Below are 22,034 nucleotides of genomic sequence, written 5' to 3' on the forward strand. Positions count from 1 at the left end.
CTAATACTAATAATAATAATAATAATAATAATAATAATAATAATAGCCAACACAAAGCAAAGCAAAACAAAGCAAACACTTTTTAGAGCAAGTTGCATTCAAGCAGGACTGCACGTTTTGATGTAATTGCTTAAAACTGTTTGCCAGGTCATGTAGGCAGAGACTCTGAGGGTGTTCAAGTCTAGGCTAGTCAGTAGCCATACCATCATCCACCCTATTCCTGCTCAAGGGCTGAAGCTAATGTTACTGCTTTTAGGCTAGACATCATGATTTTACTGGGATCTGTGTTCACAATAATGCAGTGAAATAATCTATGCCAGCCCTCATCACATCTGGACCTTGAATCCAAATCCAGCCCTGGTTTCCCTTTCTCCCGGGTAAATTAGCTGTCACTGATTAGCCAGACTGTCTTCACGCCTGACTCCTAGGTAAAGGGAGGGTGGAAAACCAGCAATTCTCTGACCTCAAGGACTGTGATTTGAGGATCCCTGACATACAGTACTGTGCAAAAGGCACCTGTATAACATTCTGTACAGATAAGATTCTTTCAAAAATAATTAAATGAAAGGTCCTAAATAAATGTACTATACATCTTACATTCGAGTAATTTGGCAGAATAGTTAAAAACTGAATCAAATCAATATTTTTTGTGACCACCCTTTGGCGTTAAAACTGCATCACTTCTCTGAGATAGCCAACACTGTCAATCAGCAGGGAGGTTGTTCCAAGCATGTTGGAGAACTTGCCACAATTCTTCTGCAGACTTTGGTTGGCTCCTTGCTTCTGATCTCAGACAGCCTTGATCAAGTTTTTACGTAAAAAGTAGTCAATTGCTTACAGTAATATCCATCCATCCATTATCTTAACCCGCTTATCCTGAACAGGGTCGCAGGGGGGCTGGAGCCTATCCCAGCATACATTGGGCGAAAGGCAGGAATACACCCTGGACAGGTCGCCAGTCCATCGTAGGGCACACACACCATTCACTCGCACACTCATACCTATGGGCAATTTAGACTCTCCAATCAGCCTAACCTGCATGTCTTTGGACTGTGGGAGGAAACCGGAGTACCCGGAGGAAACCCACGCAGACACGGGGAGAACAGGCAAACTCCGCACAGAGAGGCCCCGGCCGACGGGGATTCGAACCCAGGACCTCCTTGCTGTGAGGCGGCAGTGCTACCCACTGCACCATCCGTGCCGCCCCTTACAGTAATATTTTACTTTTTAAAATTAAACACAAAAATGTCTCTGTAAAATTAAATATTTTGGAAAATGAATATTTGGAAACCTCAAATGTGTTCTTTTATACTAACTGTACCTACTGTACATTTGTACAATGTGTAGATGTAGCATAATTTGGTCTGGCCACTATTTCCTGTATAAACAACATGCTATGCTATGCTTCTTAAAAGATCCAAAGCAACATGCAGGATATGAATGCAAATATTTTTTCTATTTAGCTTCATTCGTACATAAAAAATTCATTACAAAATCCCACAATCAAAAACCAAGAACTCTCCCAGACATAATGAAAAAATTTGTTTACAACCTCATCTTGTTGATTTACACTTGGTATATAGCATAGTTAATGTTATCTATATTAGCTTGCATGTACAGTAGGCCTACATGGAGACAATCTGAAGATGGGTAGGGAGTTTGACAGACAATGAGAAAACTAGCTAGTCAGGTTAGAGGGATGGCAACTGAGCAGTCTTGTTCATTTGTCTCTATTCACCCCGTCACCTGCAGCAGAGCAGTAGTTTTTGTGTCCATATGCTGAAATTAAAAAAAATCTTCACAAAATTGTATTGCTTCTGATCACATTCTGATTTGATGAACACAAGCCGGTCGGTATGTGTATCAAATTAAATTAAAACCTACAAGTACCTACAAGTATAGTTTTCAGAAAGGAAAGACGCTAACAACACAACACCACGCCTCATTCCCCAAAAATCAGCTCATTCCCTAAAAAAAGTATTTGTGGAAAGACAACGTTCAAATAGAAGTGTCCCAATCCAAAAACGCCATTCTAGTGTCTATGACGTGTCGCGCTAGTCTATTTCATGGAGTTGACAGGACGGCGGCAGGAGCAGTGCATGCCACTTGGGGAAAGAAGACGGACAGTGACAGCTGATCTACGGTCATGGCTGTTTCATGGTGTATTTGAAGCTCCATTTCTGCCCAGTGCAGGGCTGTAAAACAAGCACGTCGTTCAGACTGGCCACCTCCAGGCAGCGGCCGGTAGCCTGGTTGATGAAGGAGTCATTCTGCAATGGGAAAAACACACATTTTCAGCGGTGTAATGCTGGTAATACTATATATATATATATATGTGTGTGTGAGTGTGTGTGTGTGTGCTAAGGAAGGAACGCAGGTAATGGGTTATACCGCATACTGTATAGGATAGCCTTTGAAAAAAGCCTTTATTCAGGACTTCCTGAGGATTAGATGGATGGCCTGTATAGGGGCCGTTGGGCCCCTGAGCAAGGCCCTTAACGCTGCGTCGCTCCAGGGGAGGACTGTCTCCCGCTTAGTCTAATCGACTGTACGTCGCTCTGGCTCAGTTTTGTGACATACCTGGAAGAAAATGGAGAGATTGGCAGAAACCTATGGCCATGTCATACCTGGGAGAAATGCCACCTTTTCGTTTGCTCGTTGGAGATCTCCTCACATTTCAGCATCTGTGGCTTGTGGCTGACGCTATCATCCACCACACATCTGGCCTCCGCCCCTGGACTGCCCAGAGAACCCAGGTACAGAAGCCCATCCGTGGTGTACCTGCCCAGCTGCAAGGAGGCGCAAACTTCTTACCAAAGACTGAGGGCCAGTGACATACAAATGAGTTAGATCGTTTACTGGTTTAAAGTAAAGTGAAGTTTCCTTTCAATCAGCTGCCAATTAAGGCCTTGAGAACAAGGCGTGTGGATACTTTAACCAATCAATGACTTGAATGAACCCAGAACACCCAAAAAATCAGCAGACACTAAGGCCCTCCAGGACTGGAGTTTGACACCTGTGGCATAAGAGCTGGTCCTACCTGTGGGCCCCAGCCATGGCATGGATGGAGAATCGCCGTGTGGTTCTCCAGCGGTCCATGGTCCATGCACAGATTGCTCGCTTTGCTATTACGAATCTGGGTAATCAGAGGGACAGAGATCGCCATGTTACTCACATTCATATAGACCAGGGGTGGGCAATTCCGGTCCAGCAGGGCCGGTGTGTGTGCAGGTTTGTTTCCACCAATCACCCAGCAGAAATGAGCTAATTGGCTGCATGCACTGGCTCACTCAATAATTAGATCACGGTAACACGGGCGACACGAGAGCAGTCTTAGGCTGTCATTCATGCACGCCAAGAAATGTACTGTAGCTAAAATGGGATAAACAGCTAGATTGCATAAAAGGCTAATTATGTAATTAAGGCCAGAAGTTGGTATGAAATCCAGAAATGGATACAGCCCTCTTTGCCCACCTCTAATATAGACGCTTTCATGCTTTAATTCAGGGGTACTAAAAAGCCGATGCTTTACTATGCTGATCTACTGTTTTTTAACCACACTTGCATCCCCCTGAGCTCTTAACTGTTCAAATTGAATGCCCATTGTCAGATGATTCTCTTAATTCCACATTGTATTAGACATAGCAATGCATTACACCAGGGGTCGGCAACCCTGGTCCTGGAGAGCCGCAGGGTGTGCTGGCTTTCGTCTCCACCTTAAAATAAGCAACCGATTCAGAAACCAAGAAACCAGGTGAGGCGAGTTAACTGTGTAATCAACGGCTTTCATTGATCAATTAATGCCAAGTAACAACGAAAGCCAGCACACCCTGCGGCTCTCCAGGACCAGGGTTGCCGACCCCTGCATTACACCAATACATGCCCCGCACATACACATCCCAGGAATATTAAGGAGTCAGACGAGCAACTGTTGAAATTAGCATTGTGCTACACTGTTTGGAAAGTGAAAGAAGTCTTGATTGTTGGAAGACTGAAATCCCTTTTTTTTGCTTGTCCCAAATCTAATAGATCTTGTTGATTTTGTCCCGGTTTTTCAGATAGGATCATTCTGATCCAGATACCACGAGATCAGGATTACAGAATCTAGATTTGCAGTCTTTGGGTAGGTCTCCATCTGTTGGTCAAAATAATGCAACATTTCATTATGACAGACTTTTTCCCAAACATGTTGGAAAACGTGTAATTCAGTTTGCATATTAGTCCTATTCATTGGTATTAGTACGCAATACATGGGCTAAAGTCGGTCTAATTTCAAAATTCAATGTCTCACTGAATAAAAATAATGAAACACTTTAATAAAAATAATAAAAAAATTAAATAAATAAATAGAAATTAAAATTAAAATTAAACTGTTTTGAGTAGGTGTTTTTATTGATCAATCGACCATAGTTAAAATAATGGTTCACTACAGTGCGTTTCTTTGACTGAAGGACTATGATATTCTTGTTTTTGCACCTATCCATTAGGAAGTTATTTTAGAATAGATAACAGAATATATTTTCAAATAACATCCAAAAGCAATTTTTAAAGCTTTCTTTAGACCACTTTTAGTGTTGTGGGTTCTTCTTGAAAATATGTTACTGTCCATTTAAAATGGGTATTGTTTTGGAAGGGTTTGTGTAAATTAATGTGCAATTGCTGGATAAAACTACCACGTCTCTACAACAACCTTGAATCCATCCTGAATCCACTCTTTCAGTGGGATCAAAATCATCCTGATTTTCAGTATCAAACCTATCCTAATAGTTCAATTTGTGTTTCAGTTCAATTCAATTTGTGTTTCTCTTACCTACAAGTATGCCTATATTATTAAGCATTTTGTGTATCACAGCACTGCCTCTTGATTTGATCTCTTTAAATGGATGTACAACAGCACCTAAACTGCTGGATATTCATGAAATTTTCAATGACACAATTTGTATCCATGGGTGTCAAAATTCAGTCCTGGGGAACCACAGTCTCACATAAAAATTCTTGAAGAGCAAAATGTTTGCCTGACTGAAACCTGACAGAAGACTCACTTCCCCATAAAAAACAGTGTCGTTGTATCGCCTCATCTCTGGATAGACATTGTCTAGGTACCACTCAAAGTTTTTACAGTGCAGGCTTCTCCTCAGGGCTAGTCTCTGGGAGATGTCACCGTAGTCAATTCCATGATTCTGAAAAAGTGAGAAAGAACAGATATATTTTTTTTTAAGTGTGGTTTTTTTTCCCAGTCATCTCTTTCTTTCCTATACCTTTCCTATACCTGTGATAGGACATGGAATCAATAAGTGCAACAAGATTTATTCCTGACGACACCGAATTTCATTAAAACACCACAATTTCGACGATCACAACAGCACATTTCCACCAGGGTAAAGCTGAGAATGCAGACTTAATGCTAGTGGTGCTCCTGTGTCACACTCACACTCATGGGGAGGTTCCAGGCCAGGTAAACATTGGACTTGTACTCGTCCATCCAGACTTCGGCCACGCGCAGGGCGTTGCGTCGGGCGTGGGGCGTGATATCGCTGACGTACGGCTTCTTCATTCGTGCGACGTGAGCAACCCTGGAGCAGGGCAACACCTCCATACTGCCGCCACACAGCCAGACCTAACGGAGAGGGGCGGAGAGAGAGCGGAGAGGGGGGGGGTATTCGGGGACGTGAGGTCGCGGAATACCACGCAACGGCCGCTCGTTTTTTTAATTCGAGAGAGAAGACGCACAACAAACCCTAATTCCCAATTCAACGTTCTCTCCCCCGTAAACATCCATGCCGTCGTCCAGCAAGCCCAGCTCCCCAAAGTACTCACGGTGCACCACAAAAGAACAACCAATCATTGCAGGAGACCTGAAAAATAAGAAAGGTCTTGTTACACTTTGCAAAAATATCCTCCTGTAGGTAGCTTGTTGAAAGGGTTGAGTGATGGGTTGAGTGATGGAGTGATGCACAACATCACATTACTGTATGTCACGGGGGCATGGTCACTGAAATCTTTCAATCATGAGCCTTTTAGTGTGCCAAGGCTAAAAGGAATTTCTCCCAACCCCTGCCATTTCCCACCATCCCGTACAGTGTACACCAGAGGTGGGCAATGAGGGCTGTCTCTTTTTCTGGTTTTCATGCCAACCGCTAGTACAATTACTTAATTGGTTCCAACATTTATGTCATCTGACAGTTTAGCTACAATGATGAAGGCATTAATGACAGTCAAAGACTGTTCTCGTGTCCCTGTATGATATGGTTCTACTGTGATCTAATCTGAGTGAACTAGTGTTGGTGTATACGGGCCAATTAGCTCATTTAGCCAGCGTAATTGGTGGAAACAAAAACCCGCATACACACCGGCCCTCCAGGACTGGAACTGCCCACCCGTGATGTACGCACAAGCTACATCCCCCTTGTCCTGAAGTGTACATACCAGGTGTCACTATGCCCTCATCCGAAGCAGTACACTACATGTCATTTCATCCAAAGTGACTTACAGTTAATTCAGACTAAGCAGTGCAGGGTTAAGGGCCTTGCTCAAGGGCCCAACGGCTGTGCGGATCTTATTGTGGCTACACACGGGGATCGAACCACCGACCCAGCCATGCGGGCTGCAGGTCCCAGCCATGTGCCTTAACCGCTACGCTACAGGCTGTGTTGTACATACCTGATGGGGGCCGTCAGATCTCCCGCATCCCACCAGTCTTTAGGCGGGTACATGTACATGCACCAGAGTTGCCAGTCGTAGCTGTGTGTGGAACTCGCGTACTTCTCCAGTGCGAAAGTGTCGTGCCTGACGTTATCGATGGAGGGGAGGACGATCCTCCGCCGGTCCTCTCTTATTCGTGCCAGGACCGGTTCCGCCCTGCCAGGGGAATGGGGCCTTCAGCCTAAAAACCAGTTCATCCCCTTACCTGCCACCGCAAACATTTTCCAGCTGCCGTGGCCAATTACCTAGCTGAGCTTAGATCTAATATTTTTCTGCCATAATTAAAAAGCAAGTCATCAAAGCATTTTTCTCATGTAAACCACATTTTTTAAATTTTTATTTTAATCATTCATTAAAACCCCCCCACCACCCCCTATGTCACATACAGTAACTCACATACACCAGTAACTATGCAAAGGCCTGCATCAGTCTGCTTAAACACCACCAAGGGGAACAGCTCATTTTACCAAAGGGGTGTGAATTCCACATGGGCGTCAAAGAATCCTGTCACATCCCCTGCGGCTGCTTTCCAGCCCTGGACTCGAGCACGGATGAGCCCCTCCCGCTTCTGATTCCGGACGACCTTCACCAGGCCGGGATAGCGCCTGCTCGTGTAGTCCTCCAGCGGAGCCTTCAACTGGTCTGAGTCACACGGGAAAGCAGGAGGAACCTCGTTAGCGACCAACCAACCAAGCACATCCAAGGGCATTGTGGGTGCCAGTGGCTTACCAATCAGGAGGCTGACTCACTGAAGGACTCTCCTAGAATGCTCTGTGCAGGACACCTCAAAGAGGTACCAAGAGGCCTGTAATGAACTTATGAAACTGAAACTACTTCGGCACTCTGACATTAGATGAGACGGTAACATTGAGTTCAGTTCTCTAGTGGCACTAACAAAAATAAGCTCTTATTTTCCTCCTTACAAAAGAAATATCCTGCAGAAACCAGTTTCCTCTTCAGGGACCATCCCTGCAAGTCCCTCAATTGAACAGCGAAGCAGCAATACTGAGAAGTGCCAAATCCCCTAGTGCCAGAGTGTAGATAGATAAACAGAATAGATAAACAAATGAGTATACTAGTATACTAATGAAGGGGCGTACATTTGTTACGCTCTGTGCCTACATATATCCAGACAAAGGTCCTGGAACCTTTGTCCTTGTTTTTGCATGTAACCTGGACCCTATGCGCATAGTAAAGATTGGATTTTATTTACTGTCTCTGTCTCTGAGTGTTTTCTTACAGGAATAAATTAAAATTCCCACCACACCACGAAGTCCTGCGACTGGCCATCCCTGCTGTACATACTCACCATCATCACTGTTGTCATCCACCAGAATGATTTCCTTGAGCAGGTGTGCTGGGGTGTGATTGACAGCTGAATGGATGGAGCGCAGGAGCACAGACAGGGCTTCATTCACAAAGATGAAGATGAGGGAGATTTGTGGGAGATCCCTTGGGTACGTGGACTTCTTACACCTAGAATCAGACACAAAATGGCATGAGACGCCTTATTAACTCAGTTTCAAACCGCTCATGACAGTGCATTATGGGAGAGATCAGTTCTGTAGGATTCAGTCAGATGAGGGATGCCAATACGATGAGGTATTTGATGCTGATGTCAGATTAACCTGCATTCTCTGCTCCCAAACAGGGAATACTGGATACGGGACCACAGCAAAAGGGCAACAAATATCCACAAATACAGGTAAAAGTGGTTCTTATAAACAGCCAAAACATTGGGTCATCGACATTGTCATAACATAATTTTTACAATAATTTCAGAAGCCAGTTTTACCAGGAAGGAACACATGAATAAAATGTTTAATCTTAATGTGACCCACAAACAGTGATCAGTGTTTTTTTTTTTTTTTTTTGCATGCAACATGCAACTTTTCTTGGGTGGGTAACTACTCCGGTCCCCTACTTACTTGCTTGGGCGGAAGTCTGGGATGGATCGGTCCAGTGAAATTTGGTCGCTAAGGTAGGCATTGTACCCGTACTTTTCCCTCAGGTATTTGGCATTAGCCTCCTCGGCAGGACTTAGAGTCGCAGGCAAGCCCCCTTTCCCTCTACCTCCGAAACCTTCAGTAAGTCCAAGCGACTTTGATAAACCTGTTGTGCACATCAAAGTTCGATCTAAATGCTCGATGCAACCAATACCCTTCACTGAAGTAGCATAACCGCAACTTGGTTTCATAAAACACAGTATAGATTACTATGGCCAGAGGGATCGTTGGCCTTTATTTGAATACTACGAACCGACAAACAAAAGTAGCCTACAAAATACAGGCCTACTAGAGAGTGGATTTAGACATGATTTACCATTAAGCTGTCTGTAGACTACGTCCTCCAGAGATGAAAGTCTCTTCAGCAGGGCTTCATGACTTATGCTTGACCTCTGAACAGTGTGGTTGTAGCGGTTGTGCCTTTTCACATTGCTGTGAGAGTCGTGGCCGATGGCGGTGGTTGTATTAGAGCTGCACTTAGCCCAGAAAAACATAAACCCCGCCACGGCAATTATGTTAATGACGAGGAATATTTTCCATCTTCGCCGCGCGACAGCCATGAGAGTCCAGAATCTGACGAGCTGGAAGTGAGAAGGAACAGCACACGTGTTGTTAAAACGAGAGGCTACTTAGCCTACATTACTCTCAACCTGTTTCTGTTTTGCAATCAAATAATTTACTATGCAAATAAGTCATTAATAGCGTATGCATCGGTAAAGTCTGACCATTGTTGCTTTATTTAAATGTAGTTATTGCTACAGATTATTGTAATGTAAGGTCTCCGCGTCCGCATTCAATTAATGCTGATGATGCGAAGATCTGTTTATCTGATAGGTGCAGGATCTACACTTCAAATTAGTTTGGCTTTGGGAAGTTTGTAATGACTAAAATTGATTTTACTAAACTGACTTCGCCTCTAATGACTGGGGAAAGGACGCCACACATTGTAATAGCCCTTAATTATTTGAAATGGTTATACATAACTGACAAGTTCGTATTAAGCAATATGAATAAAACAGGATGATGCCACTAGCCAATGTAAGTGCAAGGCTCCAGACTTCTCCATTTTAAACACACGAGTCGCATAGCATACTCTTTATAAAATACAGAGCATTAGCTATGCAAACCCTGGTAGATATAGGAAAGCAAACAAGCATGTTTATGTGCATATGAGACAACAATTTAAAATGACAGTTAACATATGTATTAGATACAATATATTGGAAAATTGAAGACAAACGACTGTTTACCATCGCGTCGCGTTGCAGGCAGCATCCCGCAGTGATCATATTTCGGATTGTGTTCATAAGGCTTCGGAATGGTACCACAACATTCCAACCTGCGTTGCTCATGCGTTCAGACGGCTAGCCTATACAACTAAACACAATCCCATCGCCAAATCCTCGTTCACCGAATAGCATATAGCCTGCTAAATGTATCCGTTCACTCATTACAATAATCAAACAATAATTCATTATTGTGGCGATAAAGTATGGTTTAATTTGCGCAACCTACAATTTGACCCATCTTACTGGCTCAATAAGACTGCGGACACGCCATCCGCTCTTCGAAAAACGTCGGTCACGCTATCAGCACTTAAAATTATGGTGCGCATCTACACTCTACACATCGGTTTATTGGCGACAATATATAGCTGAAATCTCCACGACTCGCGAGTGCAATACTGCAAATGATACCGTTTGGTTATTTTAAACAATAAAATAATAGCATGGAATACTCCGAAATAGTAATTATTTTTAATCCAAGGCGTTTTTTAAAATTTAATAAAAAGATTATTCTGATTTGGAGAGAGATTTATTGTCACCTGATAAAGAGCCCATAGATGATGCAGAAGACATTACAGGGGCCGTTGCAGCTTGCATTACTGCATCAAATCTGCAGTTTCTTCATGGAATAATGTGTTTCAGTAGAATCTAAACAGGTCCCATATTATGAACATAATGTGTGATTATGGATGGCGGCGGTGTGGCAACATCGGGGTGGGAATAATGTGTGTCAGTGGGGGAGTTCCCTTTTTGTTTTTTAGCTTGAGCCCCTGCCCCCCAAATGTCTGTGCGCGGCCCAGATGATGAACTGACGGTTGCTTTTCCTTCCTTTTTGTCAGAAGCGAGGAGTAGGTCATTGAGTACTTGACCAGGGCTGTTTCAGTGCTGTGGAAGGGTCTAAAACCAAATGGAAAAACTTCCAATACATGATTTGGGTGCAGAAATGAACAAAGTTGTTTTGAAATTACCTTTTCTAGTACTTTCATTTCTATACAGGAACGGGAGGTTCGAAATGGGCCTGTAGTTGGACAAATCATTCACATCTAAGTTTGGCTTCTTAAGAAGTGGTTTGATGACTGCAAGTTTAAGAGTCTGTGTCCAGATGCTAAAGAAGCATTGACAATATGTAGGAGTGGTGCTCCAATCACAGGTAGTAGCTCCTTCAAAAGCTTTGTTGGGATAGGGTCTAGAAGACAAGTAGAAGATTTTGAAGAATGAACTATGGTATTAAATTCAAGATTGTGTTCAGATTGGCCATCAGTCGTTCCGAGGATTGTGCATCTATGTGTTGAGTGGATGGAAGGACAGACCCTATAGGAGGGGTGAAACACTTTCAATCTTGTCCCTGATTTTTATAATTTAGTCATCAAAGAAATTCATGAAATAATTGCTACTAAACGATATGGAGACACAAGGATCAACATGATTCTTAGTCAATCTGGCAACAGTTTTAAACAGGTGCCTAGGATTGTTTCTATTTTCATCAATTAAGGTAGAGAAATATGATGAACGTGCTGTGGAGAGGGCATGTTTATAGGTTAGTAGGCTGTCTTTCCAGGCATGGAGGAATACCTGCAATTTCGTAGAGCGCCATTTGCGCTCAAGTTGGCGTGAAGCTTGCTTGAGAGCACGAGTATGGTCATTGTACCAAGGTGCAAACTTCTTATGGCAAACTTTTCTCTTCTTAAGAGGTGCGATAGGATCCAGGGTTCTGCAAAGTATGTTATTTATGTTGTCAGTCAGCTGATCAATTGAGTTAATGCTAGTTGTGTATGCAATTTGGCATGCGAGTTTCCAATTCAACAATCTTTTCCGTCAGCCTAGCATTTAACCTACACACAGGTAAAGTTATCATTAACTGCGGAGAAGAAATAACTAAACATATCGCACACAGAACAGGAGACAGCCCAAGAAGGAGAGGGAAGAACAGGGTGAAAGATGGGTGATACCGGCGAGCCGAAAACCGCCGTTAGACCTCGTAAATGACTTACGTTTTATCTGCCTATATTTATTCCGTGTGCTTGTGGATGATATAGGACGGGGTGGGAACTAGGAGCGCTTTGTTGCTGGTAGAGCAATCCACTGATTATTTTCAGAGTATAGTGTCAAAAATAGAGGTGTTCAGCAGCTGCTTGGAGAAAAACGCGCCTCTGGTTCGAACAGGAAACTGCGTAATTTAGATTTTAGGAATGTTTTAATTTTTTTTTTGTAATTTAGATTTTTAGTAATGTTTCATGAACATTCTAAATGTATAAAGTGTTAACAGACATAATATTTGCAATGCTTGCATTATTCCAATATGATATTCCGTAAATAATGTTTCCAAGGATTGAAGCGTGCAGCAAATGCAATATTGAAGCTGCTGGTCGCCTACAATTACTCAAACGACCACCAGAGGGCGGCACGGCTTCTCACGATTTGTCTGAATTCCTGAACTTTATATTAAGACGACGGACTTCATAGACGGTGAGTTCTGGAGGCAGGATGTGCTGTCGCAGCTGCTCTCATGGTCGTCTAGTTTTGTTTTTTTCACGCTCAGGGATGGGCAATAATACATCAAAATATCCTAAATTACATTACATTAATGGCAGTTGGCAGACGCTCTTCTCCGGAGCGACATAGAGTTGATTAGACTAAGCAGGAGACAATCCTCCCCTGGAGCAATGCAGGGTTAAGGGCCTTGCTCAGGGGCCCAACGGCTGTGCGGGTCTCATTGTGGCTACACCGGGAACCAAACCACTGACCTTTCACGTCCTAGTCATTTACCTTAACCACTAAAATAAAATGCAGTATTTTGTATTTTGAAAATACAACAAAATACATTTCCTGGTGAGCATTAGATAAAAGGTTCAAAAGCCTCCACTCCATATACAGTACAGTGCCTGCCAATTATGGTAACAGTAAAAATAGCAATTTCTTATTTCTGCTATATACTTACACCATTAGCATTTGAGGTCAATAGGCAATCAGCCTTAATTGCATGGTATTTACATGTGTATACGTTTTACCATTTTACAGAAACAGCTCTTTTTGTGTTGGGTCCCCACATTTATTAGACAATTAGACAACCTAGGTGGGGCATGGGAGTGAGGGCGGTCTAACCAATAAATATCCGGTGAGACACATGAAAGGGTAATAATACAATGACGAGGGAGGAATGAAAACGCGGGACTGGATTCACAAAGACACACATGTAATACAAACGGCTCCGGACTAGGGAGTAGACAAAAATAATACATTTACAAAAACACAGAATAAACTAACAGACAAAACTCAGGATCATGACACACTTTTGCTTGGGCGTTTCCCTTTGCAGTGACTGTGATTGAGAGTCTAGTCGTGGATTTAGCCTTTGTCTTCATCTGTGGAGATTGCGGAGTCAGCAGACATACACCACCAAGAAAGGAACCACTATGGACTCCACTAGAAGTGAAACACTGTACTGGCCAGACAACAGTATCAAAGCAAAACAAGCAAATTTATGGACATTTAGTGACATCTATTATGTTAGCTAAGTTATTCAGGTTGCCCATGGGGATAAAAACAGTGCCACAGAAAAACTGGGCTAAAAAGAAATGTTTGACTTTGACCGTGGAATGATTGTTGGTGGCGGACAGGTGGTTTGAGTTTCTCAGAAACTGCTGATCTCCGCAGATTTTCATGCACACTAGTTTCTAGAGTTTGCAAAGAATGGCACAAAAACAAAAGTGGCGCAATGGCACAAAAACAAAAGCGAGCAGCAGTTCAGCAGACAGAAACGCCTTGTTAATGAGAGACGTCAGAGGAGAATGGCTAGACTGGTCAAAGCTGACAGGAAGGTGACAGTAACGCAAATAACCACACATTATGACAGTAGTATGCAGAAGAGCATCTCTGAACACACAATGCATCATAACTCTGAGTGGATAGGCTACAGCATTAGAAGTAAAAGAAAAGTATAATAAATACCTAATAAAATGCTTGGTGAGTGTATGTATCAGAAATACTGCCTGCACTGGTATATTTGCACTAACATAGCAAACTACTTAGCATTAATAGAATGAGCTACATCACAAGAAACTAATTATTCAATGAACACAAGCCCAGCTGAAGCAGCAGTGCAAGCAATCTTAATTTGTATGTTTTTTCTGCAAGTTTTCTTAACGAATCTTACTTTCTGTGGTGAAACAGAAGCACCACATGCCACTCATCTCACTAAAATGTAGAAATGGGATTTAGTCTAGCCTACCACATCCCAACAGGATTTTTAAAAATCCTTTAAAAATCAACTTTGTTGGTGCAGCCTGTAGCGTAGAGGTTAAGGCAGATGACTGGGACCCGTAAGGTCGATGGTTCGATCCCCGGTGTAGCCACAATAAGATCCGCACAGCTGTTGGGCCCTTGAGCAAGGCCCTTAACCCTGCATTGCTCCAGGGGAGGATTGTCTTCTGCTTAGTCTAATCAACTATACATAGCTCTGGATAAGAGCATCTACCAAATGCCATTAATGTAATGTAATATTTTCATAAACTGTGATATCTATTAGGCTACAGCTAAGCTACTTTGGAAGTCTCCTAGTTGTAACAAGACCACTACTGCAGCTACAACTACTACGGGAATATCTACAGATATCTGCACTTAACCTTTATGTGGGTGTTACCAGACATGGGGCTGAGACAATCGGGCCCCACAGGCCAACATAGAAAATCGCGCGCAGAAAGGGTTCCTTGGCATACTGCCAGGGTTATGGGTTGTGGGGCCAGCCTCACTGACAGATAATTTCCAGCAGTAAGTGCCATACAGTATAGTACAGATTGCACAAACATTACTTTTTATTACTTTGAGTGCATTTTAAAAGTGGGATTGCGGATAATATCTATCTAAGGTTGAGCGATTCAAAACAAATTTTCTTCAGTGAACTGCAATGCTTCAGAGGTAAGAAAGTCAATGAGCGGTAAGAACACAATACCGCCATCTAGTGGTGGGGCCGGGCCCCACCGGCCCCTACAGTACAGATGCGACTGATCACCTGTATTGGATAAATCTGTAAATATGGCTAAATAAGACGTGATATGATAGACTGAATTGTCTATTAAAACCCTTGTTTTCACGTGTCAGAGGTTGTCTATGGTCCATTTCCACCAGTTATAAATGACATACACTAATGACAAATTGTATAATTTAAATTACATTTAGGCATATTTAAAATCAAATCGTTGCCTTTTTAGAGACCATCGTTTATAGTGGGAAGTTTAAAAAGAACATTTAAAGACATTTTAAAATGAATCACAAAGCCATATATTCCAACTTGTGAATTTGCACAGTATTGGATATATTTTCCTGAAGCATTTGTGACCTTGTGATCAGTGTGATATTTTGTACTTACTTTGCAAATAGGATCAATGCATTTTAGTGCCAAACAGAGCTTTCTCTCAAACCCGCCCTTACACTGCGTGAATGCAGCACTCAGCTACAGAAGTTCTTTAGCTGTAGGGAGGTTATAGCCTGGATTTTAAATGTGCCTTAAGACATATTTATAGTTTTGTCTATGTAGTAGCCTAATTTATGATGCATGTCATTCCTCTCCTAAAAAGACTGCACATCTACAAGTTTCAATGTGAAAACCCTTCAGTTATGTCAGTTATTCAAGACTACTGGACTGGACTGTGGGAAAATTAAGCTCCATGGACAATCCCGGAGCATTCTGATTTGTAACAGAGGCACTCATGGTTTGAGATACCATGCTGCTACTTCCTCCGCACATGTGAATGCACATGGACCTTCGTGCACTCCAAGAAACCAAGATGAAGCACTTTTTTTTTTTTGTTGCCGCATTTTAAGTGGGTCATTGCCCATGCTCTTTGTGGAATTTGAAAGATGCCCAATCTCGTGGGTTGTAAGGATCACCCCATCTCTTGTTACCATGGAAAGCGCTAAAGGAACCTCCTCCTTGCTACGTCATCAAACCAAATCCAGAGGATGTGTGTGTGGTTGTGTGTGGAGGAAGTCGGGTGAACCAGAGGTTACTTGCGGTCAAAACACCAACTTGGCTACTTGCTGCCCCTATCGAAAAAAATCATTTGAATTTGCTTTCGCATCAATTTAGTTAACTTGATAATTGAATGCACGGGGTAAAATACAGAGGAATATATGCATGGTTGTAATGCGTAAATGGACGCGTCGTCCTCGCCGGGGAATATGCCAATATCCTACATTCCCCATGTAAAATGCATGTTGAGCCGATTAGAGTCTGGATTATACCAGGTTATTTTGACCACGAATTAAATTGAATGCAATTTACAGTGTCTGTGCATTATCTCAGAAATCAAGGGAAGTCAATCCTCTGTCCAGAAATTAAGAATCCATGCGGCAAGGGAAGGGTTACTTAAATGTTAAACCCCTCCCATTATTGTCAGGCAACGTATTAATAATCGCACCACCAAAAACTTCCCTTTAAAAGCGAGCAGGCGGCCGCAGCCGGCCAAAGAGGGGTGCTGTCTGTAGACTGGTGGTGCTGAAAGGGCAGCCTGCAGAAATGTGGTCGGTGTTCTTCGTTTTTTTGTCTTACTTGGACAGGAACTTCGTAAAGTGCGATTTTTTGCGCCAGTCGGTGGACGCAGAGAAAGATGAAATATTTTACATGTTAAATAGCACTTTTTGTACCCAAATGTCCAGATTTGGGGATAACTACATTCATCAGGTATCAGACGGCGTTGAGGAGGTCCGTTTGATGTACGATCTTGTGGGTAATTTGGTGGACTGTTCTGAGACAGGCAAGCATATTCAGGTGAAGTCGTTCATGTATGTTTGCCGGGTGGGTTTTAAGGAACAGAGAGTTAAACCGGGGTATTCAGTGAAGAATTTGGTCGACATGACCGAGGCTAAATCCACCTGTCAAGCTTTCCGGGAGAGATCACAGCTTACGAAAAAAACTACAAAAGCACCGATCACCCGAGGTCCACTGACGGTAGACGAACAGAGGAACGGAAATCCTGCATCGGAGGGGAGCAGCGAAGTTCTGCACCGGTCAAAGCGGGGCTTCACTTACCCCGGGACGCTCTGGTGTGGCGCTGGTAATATCGCTGATCATTATGATCATTTGGGTAGGTAGGCTATCGATGTATTGTTTTTTTGTTTATTGACGGAATACGGATAAAGTTATCATTTTTTAAAGTTCAAACTTTTCTCTAATGCATTGCTAAAGCAAGAGTATAAATATGCATAACTTTCATGTGCAACTGGTGTGCAATGAAATTACTACGTTTCTACCGCCGTTTGCTCTTTGTGTGCAGAGCACTAACCTTGCGCTGTGATGCGGACTACATCTTGACTTTTTGCAGGCGAATTCGCACAGACGGACAGCTGTTGCCGCGTGCACGACCATTGCCCCCACGTCATCCATCCATTCTCCTCCAAGTTCGGCTACACCAACTTTAAGTGGCACAGCATCTGCCACTGCGACTGCGATAACCAGTGAGTTTCATTAGCGCATACGCCTACCACAGCTGTCCACTCCTTAAACGCTTAACGTTGACACTTATCTGATGAAAACAAAAGAATATAATATAATAATAAATGATACCTAAATTATGTAAAAGTAAGGAAAGAAATATACCTATAAAAATATGTATTTTAAAGCTATGCAATTTTATGGTATTAATCAGGCACTGTTTATACGTCATCTTCGGTCTGCATCTCTCAGATTGAAGGCTTGTCTGAGGAAGGTGAATGACACTTCCTCCAGGGTGGTGGGACAGGCGTTTTTCAACGTCATCGAGGTACCCTGCTTTGAGTTTGGGTACGAGGAGCAATGTGTGGACCGCCACTGGTATGGAGTGTAAGTATGAACAAAAGTTTGGACTAAACAAAAATGTTTAGAGAGTTGAAATGGACAGACCTCTCTGAGTGAATGAAAAAAAATATCTGTTTTCTTTTTCTCTGTTTATAAAGGTGTAAAAAGTACGACAAGGTCCAGGTTGCTGTGCTCAAAGAGTCGGTACCGTACGACTTTGGAAACATTGACGTTATTGATCAGCTCACTATTGCTCCTCGGGTGCAGAAAATACCGATCAGAGAAGAGGGAGAGGTGACGGAGAGCGCACAGCAGCGTGCCTCCTTCAGCTCTCAGACCACCCCCAGCCCCGGGGAGCCGTCCCTCGGGAACGTGGTCTCGGCAGCCGAGGACTTCATCAAAGTGCTGGCCACTGTCTCCTCCTCCCACAGCTCCTCCTGCTCGGACACCTCCGGAGGGGACGCGCAGGGCGCCGACAGGAAGAAGAAAAATAAAACCGGCAAAAAGAAGAAGAACCAAAGAAGAAAGGGCAAGGGTAAAGGTAAGGGGAGGAAAAGAAAGCAAATGGTTAAAATGGTAAAGCAGCTCCAAACTGAGGAGGCCGCCGCAACTTCCTGTCACAGAGCAGAAGGTGCCCTGGACAAGAGCCATTTTGTGAACAACCCCGTTGAACTGAATCATAAACAGGAGAGCAATTTGAACAACCCTGTTCAACTGAGACATGAACACGAGAGCAATGTGAACAACCCTGTTCAACTGAGTTATGAACAGGAGAGCAATATGAACAACCCTGTTCAACTGAGTCATGAACAGGAGAGCAATATGAACAACCCTGTTCAACTGAGTCATAAACAGGAGAGCAATGTGAACAACCCTGTTCAACTGAGTCACGAACAGGAGAGCAATATGAACAACTTCATGCACAGGGTTATGGATCTGGAGGGAAAAGAGGATATTTCTGTTAATGTTATTACACTGGAAAGAGTGATAGACAGCAGCTCTAGTACCACAGATAATTTAAACACAGCTGTCACAGAGGTGATGTCTCAGGTTATGAAGGCCCACCCAGAGGTGATGTCTCAGGTTATGGAGGCCCACCCAGAGGTGATGTCTCAGGTTATGGAGGCCCACCCAGAGGTGATGTCTCAGGTTATGGAGGCCCACCCAGAGGTGATGTCTCAGGTTATGGAGGCCCACCCAGAGGTGATGTCTCAGGTTATGGAGGCCCACCCAGAGGTGATGTCTCAGGTTATGGAGGCCCACCCAGAGGTGATGTCTCAGGTTGTGGAGGCCCACCCAGAGGTGATGTCTCAGGTTATGAAGGCCCACCCAGAGGTGATGTCTCAGGTTGTGGAGGCCCACCCAGAGGTGATGTCTCAGGTTATGGAGGCCCACCCAGAGGTGATGTCTCAGGTTATGGAGGCCCACCCAGAGGTGATGTCTCAGGTTATGGAGGCCCACCCAGAGGTGATGCCTCAGGTTATGAAGGCCCACCCAGAGGTGATGTCTCAGGTTATGGAGGCCCACCCAGAGGTGATGTCTCAGGTTATGGAGGCCCACCCAGAGGTGATGCCTCAGGTTATGAAGGCCCACCCAGAGGTGATGTCTCAGGTTGTGGAGGCCCACCCAGAGGTGATGTCTCAGGTTATGGAGGCCCACCCAGAGGTGATGTCTCAGGTTATGGAGGCCCACCCAGAGGTGATGTCTCAGGTTATGGAGGCCCACCCAGAGGTGATGTCTCAGGTTATGAAGGCCCACCCAGAGGTGATGTCTCAGGTTGTGGAGGCCCACCCAGAGGTGATGTCTCAGGTTATGGAGGCCCACCCAGAGGTGATGCCTCCCAGCACAGCAGTTAGTGCATCCACTGTGCCTCCGCTCAGAAAAGCAAAGAGACTGAGGTCACAAGCAAGGCGAGGCAATAAGAAAAGGAGAAAAATCACGGCCGTTGTTTCCGTGAATGCGGTCACTCTTGTCGACGAGGTCAAAGGCGACCCTCGGCGAGCGGCAGATGGAAACGCTGTCTCCAAAGTCACCGCGTCCGTGGCCCCTCAGGACCTCGAGCTCCGACAGTCAGAAACCCCGACCGAAACGCTTTCTGTCACCCCCGTCACCACGGCCGGCGCGCCTGCTCTTCCTCGCCCCGACGCCACGAGCCAGAAGTCGAGAGATAAAGGCAGAGGAAAGAAGAGGAGGAAAGTGGCTTCCTCTCGCGCCGGACTCGTGGTCCCCATTCAGCGGGTTGCGCGATAGGACCTTAGCGCGTGATCATGTTTTAGATGGCTGAGTCAGCTCTTTAATTTACCATGATACACACGTTATTTCATGTTTAAAGTGGTCGTAGTTTTCTGCCTTTCAATATGATGTACTGTGCATGAAAAAAATAGTTTTATCAAATTTGTTGAACATCTTGAATACATAATAAAATAAAAAATATTGTATAATAAAAAAATATGTATTGATACTTTAATAGTGACTTTGTAAACGTAATTTACTGACTGCAGACTACTTACTCAATAAAGGTCACAATATCACAACTCTTTTCTTGTAAGAATTTTGAAGCTAAGTTTATAACCATGGCGATAGTATCAGGTAAGGTGTCAATACATGTTCAACTTTCAAATTAACCACATGGGTGACCTAATTAGCTAATAGTTACTGGAAGGTGATTTTGGCACTCAATTATCAGTGTTAATGCTGCTAGCCCTTGATGGTCATACATTTATACAGATAGCAAATTGGCTTCAAACTGTACATTGGGTGCATCACAGAACATATTGAAAGGCAAAATATTACACTAAGAATTTGGGTCAACTATCACATAGGTTTTTTTGGGGGGAAATCAACATCACAAGTCACAAGTCATTCTCAAATATTGACTGACTGCAGAGACGACAGGCTTATGCACTCAGAGACTAATGGCAAAAAAAAAAACTGTCATTAGTCTAAAAAAAAGAATGTTACTGGAAAGGAGGCGTTCTCATGACAATATATTTTAACAGCAGTTGCAGCTTATTAATAAAGATTAATGTTGGGCAGAGCTGGAGGCCACAGGGCTTGCCGTTTCAAAGTGAGAGCAGTAGACGCTTGCTAACTGCATACTAACCATGGGACCAGTGCAAATCCCAAAACAAGAACCATCTTGCTTACATTACTGGAAACAATGGCTGCTATACTGTATACGGAAAAGCAAAGCATCGTGAGCATTTCCATAAAAATAAAGAAATGTGCATACCATAACTCTCCATGTACCTTCCAGGAGGGCTTAAAGCTTTGTGTGCAACAGGGTCACATTCTTAAAAGTGGATAATCCGCACTCTGCACTGCCCACACCTTCCAGTGTGAAACCAGGCCAGGAACACCCTTCACGGTGACCCAGAATCCCAGATCAGCTGACTCTCACATGGTCCCACACAAAGGAATGGAATTCTGCCTGGAAATTTACATGCGTGCTTAAAGAGGTGCTACATAGCAAATGAGATCAGGGGCATGCTTTAGGACAACATGATACTGGCGGTTGATTTGCCAGGAGCTAAAAATCTGTGATTTATCATCTGTACGACTATCTCGCTAACTCTGCAAACGCTTATGAGAAGTAATAAAGGTGCCAACTGATACTTTGTCTGTGTTCTTATACCTATACCGTTCAGAGAACAGGCTGCAGGGTGGTTCATCCTGTTAAGGCACTGGTCTAGTCCAAAGATGTGGGGAAAATTCAAAACAAATCTAAACCATGCCAGTTCCAACTGTGGCTAGAAGGTGGATACATTGGTAGTTAGATGCATTGTAATGAATGAAAAGACAAAATGTTCTAATGTAATGTGTATATTTTATTTTTACGTCTCATCACTCTCTGCTGACCCCTGCTGGTCGATATGGGGTTGTTTCAATTGGCCAGGTCTCGGCTCAGCAATCTTACGTGGCCGCTGGGTACCTGAATGCACTGAGTGACCAGGTTGTCCCGTCACACGTGAATTGGCCATCATAGGGTCCTGACATTAACCCCATTAAAAGTATTTGGGATGTGCTGGAGAAGCCTTCACGGAGTGGTTCGACTCCCTCGTCGTCAATACAGGATCTCAAAAGTTAATGCAATGTTGTGACGTTGCATAAGGTTGTCGAAACAAAAAACTAAAGGCAGTCCAACGAAATATTAGTGTACGACTTTTTTTTCTTCTTTAAAAAAAAAATTGGGGACAAAAGGAGGGAGGCATTAAAAGCAACAATGAGGACTTTCATGCTAAATATCACGCTCGTGCTGTGGGATGTTAG

General features: G+C 43.6%; 2 protein-coding genes across 2 annotated transcripts; one reads left to right on the forward strand and one right to left on the reverse strand.

Moving 5' to 3' along the window:
- Positions 1-1,930: 1,930 nt before the first annotated feature.
- galnt17 (polypeptide N-acetylgalactosaminyltransferase 17) lies at positions 1,931-10,174 on the reverse strand. Its single transcript, XM_061217286.1, has 12 exons — positions 9,959-10,174; positions 9,025-9,289; positions 8,631-8,814; positions 8,012-8,178; positions 7,170-7,344; positions 6,661-6,858; positions 5,738-5,855; positions 5,432-5,617; positions 5,043-5,180; positions 3,041-3,136; positions 2,628-2,789; positions 1,931-2,270 (listed from the first exon to the last, which is right to left on the reverse strand). The coding sequence occupies exons 1-12, from the start codon at positions 10,058-10,060 to the stop codon at positions 2,145-2,147; spliced, it is 1,917 nt and encodes a 638-aa protein (XP_061073270.1). The 5' UTR covers positions 10,061-10,174; the 3' UTR covers positions 1,931-2,144.
- A 6,298-nt stretch (positions 10,175-16,472) lies between these two features.
- proca1 (protein interacting with cyclin A1) lies at positions 16,473-21,379 on the forward strand. Its single transcript, XM_061218138.1, has 5 exons — positions 16,473-17,076; positions 17,314-17,446; positions 17,676-17,810; positions 17,924-19,067; positions 19,596-21,379. Exons 1-5 carry the CDS (start codon positions 16,509-16,511, stop codon positions 20,013-20,015), a joined length of 2,400 nt encoding a protein of 799 aa, XP_061074122.1. The 5' UTR covers positions 16,473-16,508; the 3' UTR covers positions 20,016-21,379.
- Positions 21,380-22,034: the final 655 nt, after the last annotated feature.

Source organism: Conger conger, chromosome 13 (genome assembly GCF_963514075.1).
Source record: "Conger conger chromosome 13, fConCon1.1, whole genome shotgun sequence".
NCBI classification, from domain to species: domain Eukaryota; kingdom Metazoa; phylum Chordata; class Actinopteri; order Anguilliformes; family Congridae; genus Conger; species Conger conger.

Bases quoted from the DNA above. Each gene is read 5' to 3' on its own strand.
- galnt17 (XM_061217286.1), bottom strand. From the start codon at position 10,060: ATGAGCAACGCAGGTTGGAATGTTGTGGTACCATTCCGAAGCCTTATG. The intron at 9,290-9,958 runs GTAAACAGTCGT...TCTCACTTCCAG, and splicing joins GCCTGCAACGCGACGCGATG to CTCGTCAGATTCTGGACTCT. The intron at 5,856-6,660 runs GTATGTACAACA...CTTATTTTTCAG, and splicing joins GATCTGACGGCCCCCATCAG to GTCTCCTGCAATGATTGGTT.
- proca1 (XM_061218138.1), top strand. From the start codon at position 16,509: ATGTGGTCGGTGTTCTTCGTTTTTTTGTCTTACTTGGACAGGAACTTC. The intron at 17,447-17,675 runs GTGAGTTTCATT...TGCATCTCTCAG, and splicing joins CACTGCGACTGCGATAACCA to ATTGAAGGCTTGTCTGAGGA. The intron at 19,068-19,595 runs GTGATGTCTCAG...GCCCACCCAGAG, and splicing joins TTGTGGAGGCCCACCCAGAG to GTGATGCCTCCCAGCACAGC.